This window comes from Poeciliopsis prolifica, unplaced genomic scaffold (genome assembly GCF_027474105.1).
Source record: "Poeciliopsis prolifica strain line A6 unplaced genomic scaffold, Auburn_PproV2 SCAFFOLD076, whole genome shotgun sequence".
Classification (NCBI taxonomy): domain Eukaryota; kingdom Metazoa; phylum Chordata; class Actinopteri; order Cyprinodontiformes; family Poeciliidae; genus Poeciliopsis; species Poeciliopsis prolifica.
This window is the reverse complement of record NW_026562451.1, coordinates 1080471-1090858: the sequence shown is the minus strand read 5'-3', so window position 1 is coordinate 1090858 and position 10388 is coordinate 1080471. Positions and strand designations below refer to the sequence as shown.

The window sequence follows — 10388 nt, the reverse complement described above, 5'->3', positions numbered from 1 at the left end:
TAAAATGATGTGTAATAATTACTTTATATCTTTTACAAAAATTGCTTCTTATGTATTATTATTATTATTCTGAAACAGAAATTATTTTATTTATTTATCTGGCACAGAAATATAGAGAAAACTGGGTATGTTTATATGAAATGGATAGATTAGAATGATATATTCATGTGATGTACGCATCAAAAGATTAAAGTGAGTAAGCATACAAAGCAAACATAACAAAAATACTGTTTTTATTATTATGTAGATTTTTGTAAATCTTCCACTTCCCGTCCCTGTCCGTGGTGCTGAACTCTGATCACGTGACTCCCTCTGGCGTGTTGGCTGCGTGTTTCCGCCCCCTTTTCATTTCAACACCTTTCCTTTCTTTGTCTTTTCATGAAGGGACACAAACAGAACAGCTTCGGCTGCACTTTTAAATAACCGTCACCACAATACTGTACAGACAGACCTATGTGAGCTGCTCGCCGAAGGCCGCGGGTTGTGTCCTCATCGCCATTTTCAGCCGTCAGACACCTCTGTGGAATAATGGACACAGACTACTCCTCCGGCTTGGAAAACCCTCTTTACGGCGAGCTGAAATACTTCTGCAGGAAAATACAGGAGGCTTACCAGGACCTGAAGGAGGATTTAACACCTTATCGTGATGATCGGTTTTACAGGTGAATCTGATCTCAACGAATCTTCCAAAATGTACGATAAAGGATTTGTTTAGTAATCAAAATGATTCTGACAAGTAAAGGGGAATTTGCAAGATATCAGATTATTATGAGTATACATATATTTTTTTAACATACCGCACATTTTGCTTTTATATTTTCATAATGTAATGCCTCAGAAACAATGGACCCTGATAAAACACTTAATGAAAGATAATCAAGATAATCAATAATCGTTAGGTCTTGTTAAACAGCAGCTAAAACATAAAGGCGTGTTGATTATTGGCAACAAACGCAACAAGTTGCCATGTTTATAAACACCGTTTTACATTGGTGAGAAAAACATGTCTTGAATTAATAATAATCCTAAAATAAGGTAGAAGTTGACATACCGCGGCGCAAACCAGAACGTAATAAATTAATAAATATTGTTTGTGATTCAGTGTGCAGATCTGATGTAAAAACAGAGAATGCCCTGTGATTTCTGTAGCTTAGAATATATAAAGGTGCAGGCAGAAAAGGACGCATGCTACATAGGCTTCCTGATTCTTAAGGCCCCTTCGAAGTTCCCCTCCCTCGATTCTGTCACGTGACTTCCAGACTCCTCCCAATCGATGACGTTGCCCCTCTGCACCAGCAGTTTGATGTTGATACACGGATGTGGATTCACGACGAAAATCTACCAGTTTTTCGCTCCGCCGAGACTGTAAACCGGATTAAATGGAGTTGTAAGTGTCTTTTACGTCCAGGGAGCCTACTAAAGACTTGTATTTGACGCTAAAAGTTGTGAGAATGAACGTTTAAAAGCCACATCTGTCAGTACTGTTAGCTTAAAGGAGCATGGACGCTGTTGTGTTGACATATCCGGCTCAAGTCAAAGCGGCATTAAACTTAAAGCAATTAAAACGTTTTTGTGGATTTTGTGTGTGCTTTATCATTAATTACCATCTTCTCGTGACAGGCTGGCACCCATGCGGCTCTACACCTTGTCTAAAAGACATTTTGTCCTGGTCTTTGTGGTGTTCCTGATGTGCTTTGGCCTCACAGTCTTCATTGGGATTGCAGGTACGTGATGACGCCATATGAAGCTCAAAAGTTTGACTCTTTCCATCTTCCTGTTACTCATTGCGCCCATGTGAACCACAAAAACATTCTCGTTTTCGTTGAAAGCTGCCTGTGAGACTTAAATGCTTAAATGCTCAGGTCAAATTTGAGAATCCACACTGCTTCCAGGATATCCTGGTATCTTGTAAACAACTGATGGTGGGATAAAGCTTTAGATGTATGGATGTATTGGCGATCATCTGGTGTAATTAGGGTGTTCCTCTGGTCTCTTACTTAATTGCCAGATTATTAGTTTGACTTTAATGATTGTGTCCACTTTTTTTGATTCAACCACAATTTCTTAAATTCGTCTGCTGCATTGATATGCTGCCCCTTTACTTTTATAGCCCTAAACTGGGCTGGAGATTCATCTTCCATCAGGACTCCTAACACTTGATGTTACAACAAGAGCTGTAATAAAAAGGCCTAGATTAAAGTATGTTCTTTTGTCAGAATTATCAAAAGTCCAGATCTAAATCCAAGTCTAGACATAAAATTTCTTTTTACAGATGCTTTCCAATCAGTCTGACTGTGCTTGAGCTGTTTTGCCAACAACAGGAAAAATGGAAATCCCTGCATTTGCATGCATGATTTGCAAACAACTGAAAGTTTTTTTTTTTACAACTTCTTAATTGTGAAAGGAAAATACCATCTGTGTTTTTTTTTTTCCTTCTTTCCTTTAATACATAATCATTTTTAAACCCACCACCTAAAATCCTAATAAAATTAAGGTTTGTTTGTAAAATCACAAAATGGCTTTTTCAGCCATCTCCATAGCAACATAACTCAGATCAGTTGGGTGAACTTCCAGCTACCGTCCGTCTGTGGTTGTATGAGTTTTCATAATTCTTTAAAACAAGTTGCGTCTTTTCACAATAAAAGTGCTCAGCAGCATTGCTTCAAGTGAATCTCTGTCCTCCTGCCTGTCACATGTGTTTTTCTTTTTGGGGGTTTGATTTGAAATAATCATTTCTGTGTTTGTTTACTTTTTCAGGTCCAAGGATTATTGCTGAGCAAGAGCATAATGCTGATCAGCTAAAAAGCATAAATAGTTCAATAAAGGTGAGACATTTCTAAAACAAAGGTGTGTATATTGCCGGAACATCTCACAATACATTTAATAGTTATCACTTTTCATTTGGCTTGTTAACCATCTACACATAAAGCATATTTGTTCTAAACCAACAATATTCTTTGTATTATTGTTATGATAAAAACTCAGACTCTAATAGTTCGAGGCTTATTACAAAGAAGCACCAAACCATTAACCAGAATATTTTTTAGACCTGGTAGCAGAAATATTGGCATTGTTTGACAAAAGAGTTCAAATATTTGGAAAAAAATATATTTAAAAAATGCTCCCAACAAATAGGAATATGTAATTTTTCACAAAAGTCCAAATTAGTGATGAAACCATCAATAAAAAGCCACAAATTCTCACCAACACAACCCAAATACAGATATCCTGTGGAATTTGTCACATTTTCTAAATATTCAATCTTAATTTATTGTGCCATTGATGCTTTCAGACTGGACCATTTAGTTTAGTTTCTCCACCTCTCACCACCTACAACCAGCAGCTGTGGCTCACCTGTGTGATGCAGGCTGGAAACAGCAATAGTATGTCATTTTTACCTTCACATCTGAATGCACCCTGAAAGCTTCACTATCAATATTTTTACCTGCCTAATAAAAGCAACTTCTGTCTGCATCAGTGAAAGACTTCAAGCAGAACTTTGAGATCAATGTTGATCTTAAAGGAGTGATGCAGGTCGCCAGTGTGATGCATATCAAGAGTGTGCAGCAGAAATCACGGATGCTGCATTGTGGTGCTGTAAGTTACCACACAAGATCAGATTGTGGTGAAAAAACTTGACTGTTTTTGGCATTCAGTAAAGTAATGCAGTTTTCTGTTTTTCGCCTATGAAGCAGAAATGCGACGAGATCATATTGCTGCACCTGGGTTACCTGAACTACATTCAGTATCAGGTCGCAGTCAGCTTCCAAGGCCTTGAAAACATCTCCTATGAAATCAAGATTAAATTTGTGGTGAGTGGAAATTTCTCATTTTTCTTTTCTTTTGATGTTTTTAATTGCTTCTTTATTTAATGTCTTTTCCCATTCTCTTTAATTTTTTTCCACCCATAGTGGAAAACGTACAACCCCACCTTCTCTCAAGTGGAAATTTGGTTCCGTTTTGTCTTTGTGGTTTTGACTTTCATGGTAACGGTAAGAAAGTTTGCTTCTAAGGTTTGAAATATTTTAAGTTTGCCAGTTCAGTCTGAACATAGCAAACTTTGACAGTAACAATATCTCTTTTACATTCTAGTGTTTGTTTGCACATTCTCTGAGGAAGTTTTCCATGAGGGACTGGGGTATTGAGCAGAAGTGGATGTCTATTCTGCTTCCTTTGTTGCTGCTCTACAATGGTGAGTTTCCATTTTATTTCAAATTTCACACCTGGGTGAAGATGGCCTCCCAACCTTATTCAAATTAAACTGAATTTGTGTCAAATGATTGTGTTTGTTTTCATAGGTTCTGTATTTTTGCTGTTTTTCAGATCCGTTCTTCCCGTTGTCATTCCTGGTGAACAGCTGGTTTCCAGGGACCTTGGATGCTTTTTTCCAGGCTCTCTTCCTGTGCGCCCTGCTCCTCTTCTGGCTCTGCGTCTACCACGGCATCAGGGTCCAGGTGGGTGCAGTCGCTCTTTGCATTAATCCACAAAATGTTCCCTTATTTGTTACCGATTGCTGACTCTGTTTCCTCTCGCCTTTGCAGGGCGAGAGGAAATTCCTCACCTTCTACCTGCCCAAGCTGATCATCGTGGGTCTGCTGTGGCTCTCTGCCGTCACACTTGGCATATGGCAGACGTAATATTCTCAGCTTCATTCATATTCATAAACTGTGACTCCTAAAAAAACTGAAGAGCTCTACTTCACTTTTTCAGCGTTAACGAGCTCCAGGATCCCACCTTTAACTACAAACTGGATATTGTGAACTTCCAGGTAAAACTGGTGCCTTTACCGAATTTTAAACAGCTTTTCATGAGGAAATTCTGTAGTGTAATAAACAAGCTCCTCTCATCCTTCGTCAGGGCATGAAGGTGTTCTTCCTGATCGTTGTTGCCTTCTACATCCTGTACCTGATATTCCTGATTGTCCGAGCTTGTTCTGAACTGAAGAACATGCCTTACTCAGGTATTCCAGCATCTCTCACTGTTTTTGTTTCAGTGTTGGGTTTTAGCCCTGGCAGCATAAATAAACTGTACTTCCTTTATCTCTAGATCTTCGGCTTAAGTTTTTGACAGCGCTGACGTTTGTAGTTCTTGTTATAAGGTACGTTCAAGGAATTCTGCTTTTTTTAAAAATAAAAAACAAAACCTTAATATCCTGGGGGGGTTTTAATAATCCTTTTTTCTTCCAGCATGGTCATTCTGTACCTGAGGTTTGGTGCCAAGGCTCTTCAGGATAATTTTGTGGCTGAATTATCTACCCATTATCAGAACTATATCCTTTGTATTTTGTTAAAATATGCAAAATATTTAAGAAAACTCCATGTAGGTATTGTATTTGTCCTTAACTCCAGATATACCAGCTGAATTTTTATCCTTCTACGGCCTGCTCAACTTTTATCTATACACATTAGCATTTGTGTATTCTCCCTCAAAAAATGCCCTGTATGGTAGGTGATACCTGATGATAAACTGGAGCATCTGTTGAGCTGTAGGATATTTTAAATTGATTAATTAATCCAACTTTCACAGACTCACAGCTGAAGGATAACCCTGCCTTCTCCATGCTGAACGACTCAGATGATGAAGTAATTTACGGGTAAATGTTTTCTAGAATGTTTTCTTCGCTTTTCCAGGCATGTGATAAGACACAATCCAAACAGATCCGTGTGTGTTTATACAGGAGTGATTATGAGGAGATGCCTTTACAGAATGGACGTGCCAACAAAGTAACGACTAAATACCAGGACGACAGCGACAGCGACTGATGCATCCATGGCAGATCATTTGCGTGCATCTGCACTTACAAAGTAAAAAAAAAAACTGTACATAAATATATATATTTTTAAAAGAAGATAAATTACATCTTGCTGAATGTACTGTACTTTTGAAAGGTGAGGAAACCAACTCACACAAAAGCAACACGTATGTATAACAGTTTTTACTGGTGTTATAAACACTCGTGTGACTCTTCAAATCCTGATTAATTGAAACAAACAGGAAATGTGACACAGAGTTGGAGTTCCGAGTTGAAACTTTTTAAAGCTTTATGTTAAACCACTGTTGTCTGTCTACTTTATATCATTCCTTTTTTGCCTTTTGGCACTCTGACAATAAGAAACCACTGCAAGATGCAACTCACTAACATCATAGTTTAGGCAGGAAGTAAATTATGCTGCAGGGAATCTAATCGTAAAACCTCTTTAGCCTCAGATAAAGGGGATGTTATAAAAGAGCCTTAATTTCAACAGGTACCACTACTATTACCACTTTAGAAAAGCAGCTGTAAATGTGCACTTTTCAAATTTTATTTAATTTGCCAAAAAGTGATTTGATACTGTTTAGTAGGATAAGTTGTGGAAGGTCATCTTCCAGCCAGCTAGTTACTCAATTCTTATCCCAGCATGTACAGAACAGTGGCCCAAGCATTTTTGCCTTCTTTAAACCTTTTTTTTTTAATTCAGAAATTTATTGGTATTGCCAATTTCTTCTTGCTCCTCTTTTCCGTTTTAAGAGTCAGGAGCTTATGGACAAAAACAAAATAAAAGTATTTCTATTCAATATGGATGTGTTTTCATCAAGTTGGTGCCTTGTCTTTACTCCTTTTCTCTTGTAAATGGACTCCAATCTCAGATCTATAAATGTAAATATGGAATTCCTTGTAAATGTTGGTTATGTTGGCTAAACATGGTAGTTTTTTTCTTCTTCAAATGTTATTTGATTTAGCTGATGCAAGGCTGTAAATATGGCAGTGTCATGTGATGTGGAAATAAAGCAGTGGATACAGATGTATTAAGATTGTGTTTAATTGCACTTAACATACAAACATTTCATAAAATTTCACCCAACATTCTACTTAGTGGAAAACAAGAAAATCTAACAAAGTTTTAATAATGTTATAATTTTAGATGGCCAGCCCAAAAACGCTAATGATGACGTACATGGTGTCGTTTTCCCATCTCACTGTGCAGCTTCCTGTGAATACAAATATGCAAAAAAAAAAAGTGCTGTAAAAGGTGTTTGCTGCTTATGGATTTCTCTTTTTGTTAAATGTTTCAGATCATATATTAGAATCAGAAATGGATAACCTGGGTACCATCATAAAGCCATTTTCAAAGAATTTCATACTTTAAAGACTGAATGTATCTAACCTGATCCTATGTGGAAAAAGGTAATTGCTTTCTAAACTTAACTAGTTGTGGCAGCCCTGATGTTTAAAAAAATGAATCATTTAAAAACGGTCTTGGTGTTATTTCAGGTTTTCTGAAACAGTTCTTTTCTACAAGCTGATATAAAATTGAGCTCATCATCATTTGCACAATTTTAAACTTTATAAACGCAGGTGTAACAATTTTGAAACGCTAAAGCTGCTACTTAATAATATGTGGACATTATGGGCTGTATGATTTGAAGTAAAAGAGAAGTGCGTTTACCGTCAGTAGTGTTGTCCCAGAAGCAGGTGCTGGCTGTTTGCAGCCCTGCTCCATTCTTTTGCATGATGATGCAGTTTACTGAAGCAAACACAAACGGTCTGTGATCAAAAACACAAGAACTAGAAATGTCATTCGGAAATCAGAGATCCACATACCGATGAACTTGAACGGCTTATCCAGCTTGCTGAGCTGAATGAGGCACTGCTCCACCACGCTGGTGGTCCACTGGTTCACCCTGCCGTGCTTGTAGGAGTTTTCTCCAATCACCGTTTCTACAGACTGCACAGGACCAGACAATGTTACCAACACCTAGAAAATATTAGTTAATGGAGAAGTTCTGCTTCCGGTATATTAATCCAACCAATGAAAAAGAAAGAATAAAAAACGGTGCCTAGCAACCGTTGGTGTACTTAGCAACCAGGCATCGCTAATTACAAATTTCACAAGTAAAGGGTTGAATAGTTCCATAAAAATCCATAAAAGCTTTTATTAACAAACAATTACAATTGTGGATGTTTCTCTTACATCTTTTATGATTTTGCTCACTTCTTCGACAACGAACGTGGTCTGCAAAGAAACAAAACAGTTTAACAAGCTAGCCAACCGACGGAGCTGCTCGGGACAAGTGCCCTTTGTAGCATCAAATACTGCGCATGTTTAAACATGTAGACTATACAAATATAGCACTTATCAGACTTAAAGTTTTCACTCTAGTAAGAGACGAATATTGAGAACACAATCTACCTTATCTTCGCTCATAAAATCGTCCATAGTTGCTAATGTTGCAGAAACCGGAAACAGAGTCACTATAGAATTATTTTCAAAATAAAACAAACGGACTCGTCTTGGACAAATTAAATCTTCCTCAGCAGATACGTTTTGAAAAGGAACCATTGATAAATAAAATGTAACTGTATAAAAAGAGAAACATGTAGAAACAAAATGGACACAAATGCAATAAAGTAGATGATCAGTCATTTTTATTGTGTACGCATTCTAAATGTTTTAAAATTACAGCGGCAGCAATGTTTTTGTTCCACGTATATGTAATCTTACTTTGAAAATAACCGGAACTCTAGAATAAGTGTATTGCCGCCAGCTTTCAGACGTAATTGGAAAGGGGTCGTTTTGATACGCTTTACGACAAATCTAGCAAAGGACACTATTTCACCGGGCCCTGCAGACGTCTTTCGATCTATTCCAAAAAATTCCAGTGACATCTTTAAATCGGAGTCTGGGAGAAACATTTTTTACGCAGACTTCGAGTTGCATGCCACAAGCACAAGTTAACGACGGGAACTCAAACTTCAAATGAATGTTGCAATTTAAACACAGGAGGGAGACAAAACGCAGTTTTTAAAGAACATTTAATTTTTAAGTTCTTGAATACCCTAAAAATGAGACAGTCCTTATACAACAAAAATGGAACATCTTTTTCTATTGGGGGTATCGGGGATGCTTGTACATTGTATTTTCTATGAAAAGAGAACACTTTGTCTCAAGGTGGAGTAATTTTATTTACAAACAACTTTTTAAAAATAAAATAAAGCAATGTTGATGCCAATTTCTGGTTGTTTTCTTCCTTGGGTTTAATTGCCATTTCCAAATGTTCTGTCACGGTTCACTTCCAAAGAAGCATTATTGAGAAGTTTTGTCTCTTTTCCTTTGAGAATTATTTCTATGCAACACTTATCAGCTTTAGGTAATCCAACACCATAAAGAGAAACTTACTAAACAGCTCCAATGTAAATGAGTTTTCATCAAAAGAATCGGCAGCTCTTCCAGTTGAAAACCCCCAAAACAATGCCAACCAGTCCATAGAACAGGATTTATTTTTGTGTGATGGGGAATGAATTCTGGTCCATTAACTCGCCGACTCTTTCCTGCAGGATTTGAACCACCTCCGCCAGGATGAAAACATGCGTGTCATCCAGATCTTTTAAGATGAACTTCTTTCCCAAAGCCATGGTTTCGTCGAGGTAGAGGAGGAACTGTTTCATGGCAGGATCACTGGCAGAGAAGAAAAGAAGGAATAAATTCACACAAAAAAACCCTCCAAAAAAGTAGTTGTTCACATGGCAAAATTTACAATCTATAGTGATGAAGTCATGCAGGGAGCTGGTAAAGACACCACGTTACCAGGCTGACATTTTTTGCATTGCAGACATTGTTATTGTTTTGTGTTTAAAATGCTAATTGTAACTCTTTCAAATAGTGTACTTTCCAGTATTCTTTTCAGACTTCCTCAAGAAGACTTGAGCTTCACACTCACCATTCAACCAGGACTCCTTTGTGGACGTTTACCATGTTGACAAACGCAGAGGTGATCAACAACGCACTTCCTCAGCTGCAGCCATGTAGCACAAAGAAAACACGACATTAATCGCAGTTCATGGTTAGCAGTTTTATTATATAAATAAAGGAAATTCATTTGAATGTAACCAATAAACACGGGAACATACAGAGAACCAAGTTATTCTTTTATTGAACATCTGTTGTCTGAGTTTAGCTAACTATTTTCTTGCTAACGCCAAGTAAATACATAATTTGGCGAGAGATTTGTCAGGCTAAACCACTGCTTTAAATGTCTATCGTATCGATTAACTCATTATGCATCCACGTACCTGATGATAATCCAGATTTATGTACAATTACGGCAATTGACTCCTTTCTGAGAAGCTGGTAGCAACCGCTTCAGTTTTCAGTGATGTAAATGTACGGCGTGCGACAAGGGACAATATTTTGCTCATTCGGCATCTAGACAAACCCCTTTCATCCGGTTCAAAATGCACAAGTTTACAAGAGATCATTTCTAATGATATGTTAGCAATTTTCTTTATAACCCATCTTCATGCATATTTGTTATTCTTCATCTGCTGTTATCCCCAAAGAAAACAGTTGATAGTTTTAGAGTAACACAAAACATTGAGCGAGTGATGTCAAAAAAAGAAGAAAACCGAC

The 10388-nt window shown here is 37.4% G+C and overlaps 3 protein-coding genes across 5 annotated transcripts; 1 reads left to right on the top strand and 2 right to left on the bottom strand.

Annotated features, from left to right (window-relative positions):
* Positions 1 to 329: 329 nt before the first annotated feature.
* On the top strand, positions 330 to 6786 carry tmem181 (transmembrane protein 181). Of its 3 annotated transcripts, none has more exons than XM_055021386.1 (17): positions 330 to 662; positions 1621 to 1724; positions 2758 to 2825; positions 3293 to 3383; positions 3479 to 3597; positions 3696 to 3812; positions 3912 to 3992; positions 4093 to 4192; positions 4324 to 4454; positions 4542 to 4633; positions 4711 to 4768; positions 4858 to 4960; positions 5047 to 5098; positions 5187 to 5269; positions 5355 to 5444; positions 5527 to 5593; positions 5678 to 6786. In XM_055021386.1, exons 1-17 carry the CDS (start codon positions 529 to 531, stop codon positions 5760 to 5762), a joined length of 1575 nt encoding a protein of 524 aa, XP_054877361.1. In that variant the 5' UTR covers positions 330 to 528; the 3' UTR covers positions 5763 to 6786. The 3 variants fall into 3 exon arrangements, with proteins under 3 accessions (XP_054877361.1, XP_054877359.1, XP_054877362.1); XM_055021384.1 differs by having other exon boundaries at positions 3693 to 3812; XM_055021387.1 differs by lacking the exon at positions 330 to 662 and adding an exon at positions 954 to 1387 and having other exon boundaries at positions 3693 to 3812.
* dynlt1b (dynein light chain Tctex-type 1b) lies at positions 6785 to 8236 on the bottom strand. Its single transcript, XM_055021388.1, has 5 exons — positions 8172 to 8236; positions 7953 to 7994; positions 7583 to 7706; positions 7428 to 7505; positions 6785 to 6969 (listed from the first exon to the last, which is right to left on the bottom strand). Exons 1-5 carry the CDS (start codon positions 8196 to 8198, stop codon positions 6899 to 6901), a joined length of 342 nt encoding a protein of 113 aa, XP_054877363.1. The 5' UTR covers positions 8199 to 8236; the 3' UTR covers positions 6785 to 6898.
* A 541-nt stretch (positions 8237 to 8777) lies between these two features.
* gtf2h5 (general transcription factor IIH, polypeptide 5) lies at positions 8778 to 10288 on the bottom strand. Its single transcript, XM_055021486.1, has 3 exons — positions 10052 to 10288; positions 9700 to 9774; positions 8778 to 9437 (listed from the first exon to the last, which is right to left on the bottom strand). Exons 2-3 carry the CDS (start codon positions 9732 to 9734, stop codon positions 9257 to 9259), a joined length of 216 nt encoding a protein of 71 aa, XP_054877461.1. The 5' UTR covers positions 9735 to 9774; positions 10052 to 10288; the 3' UTR covers positions 8778 to 9256.
* Positions 10289 to 10388: the final 100 nt, after the last annotated feature.

What these genes read in the sequence shown, in the direction of transcription:
- tmem181 (XM_055021384.1), top strand. Translation starts at nt 529, where the DNA reads ATGGACACAGACTACTCCTCCGGCTTGGAAAACCCTCTTTACGGCGAG. An exon ending in AAATCAAGATTAAATTTGTG is followed by an intron (nt 3,813 to 3,911) that starts GTGAGTGGAAAT and finishes TTCCACCCATAG; the next exon opens with TGGAAAACGTACAACCCCAC. An exon ending in TTTGTAGTTCTTGTTATAAG is followed by an intron (nt 5,099 to 5,186) that starts GTACGTTCAAGG and finishes TTTTTCTTCCAG; the next exon opens with CATGGTCATTCTGTACCTGA.
- gtf2h5 (XM_055021486.1), bottom strand. Translation starts at nt 9,734, where the DNA reads ATGGTAAACGTCCACAAAGGAGTCCTGGTTGAATG. An exon ending in AAAGGAGTCCTGGTTGAATG is followed by an intron (nt 9,438 to 9,699) that starts GTGAGTGTGAAG and finishes CTTCTCTGCCAG; the next exon opens with TGATCCTGCCATGAAACAGT.
- dynlt1b (XM_055021388.1), bottom strand. Translation starts at nt 8,198, where the DNA reads ATGGACGATTTTATGAGCGAAGATAAG. An exon ending in TGAGCAAAATCATAAAAGAT is followed by an intron (nt 7,707 to 7,952) that starts GTAAGAGAAACA and finishes GGTCCTGTGCAG; the next exon opens with TCTGTAGAAACGGTGATTGG. An exon ending in TAAGCCGTTCAAGTTCATCG is followed by an intron (nt 7,506 to 7,582) that starts GTATGTGGATCT and finishes TGTTTGCTTCAG; the next exon opens with TAAACTGCATCATCATGCAA.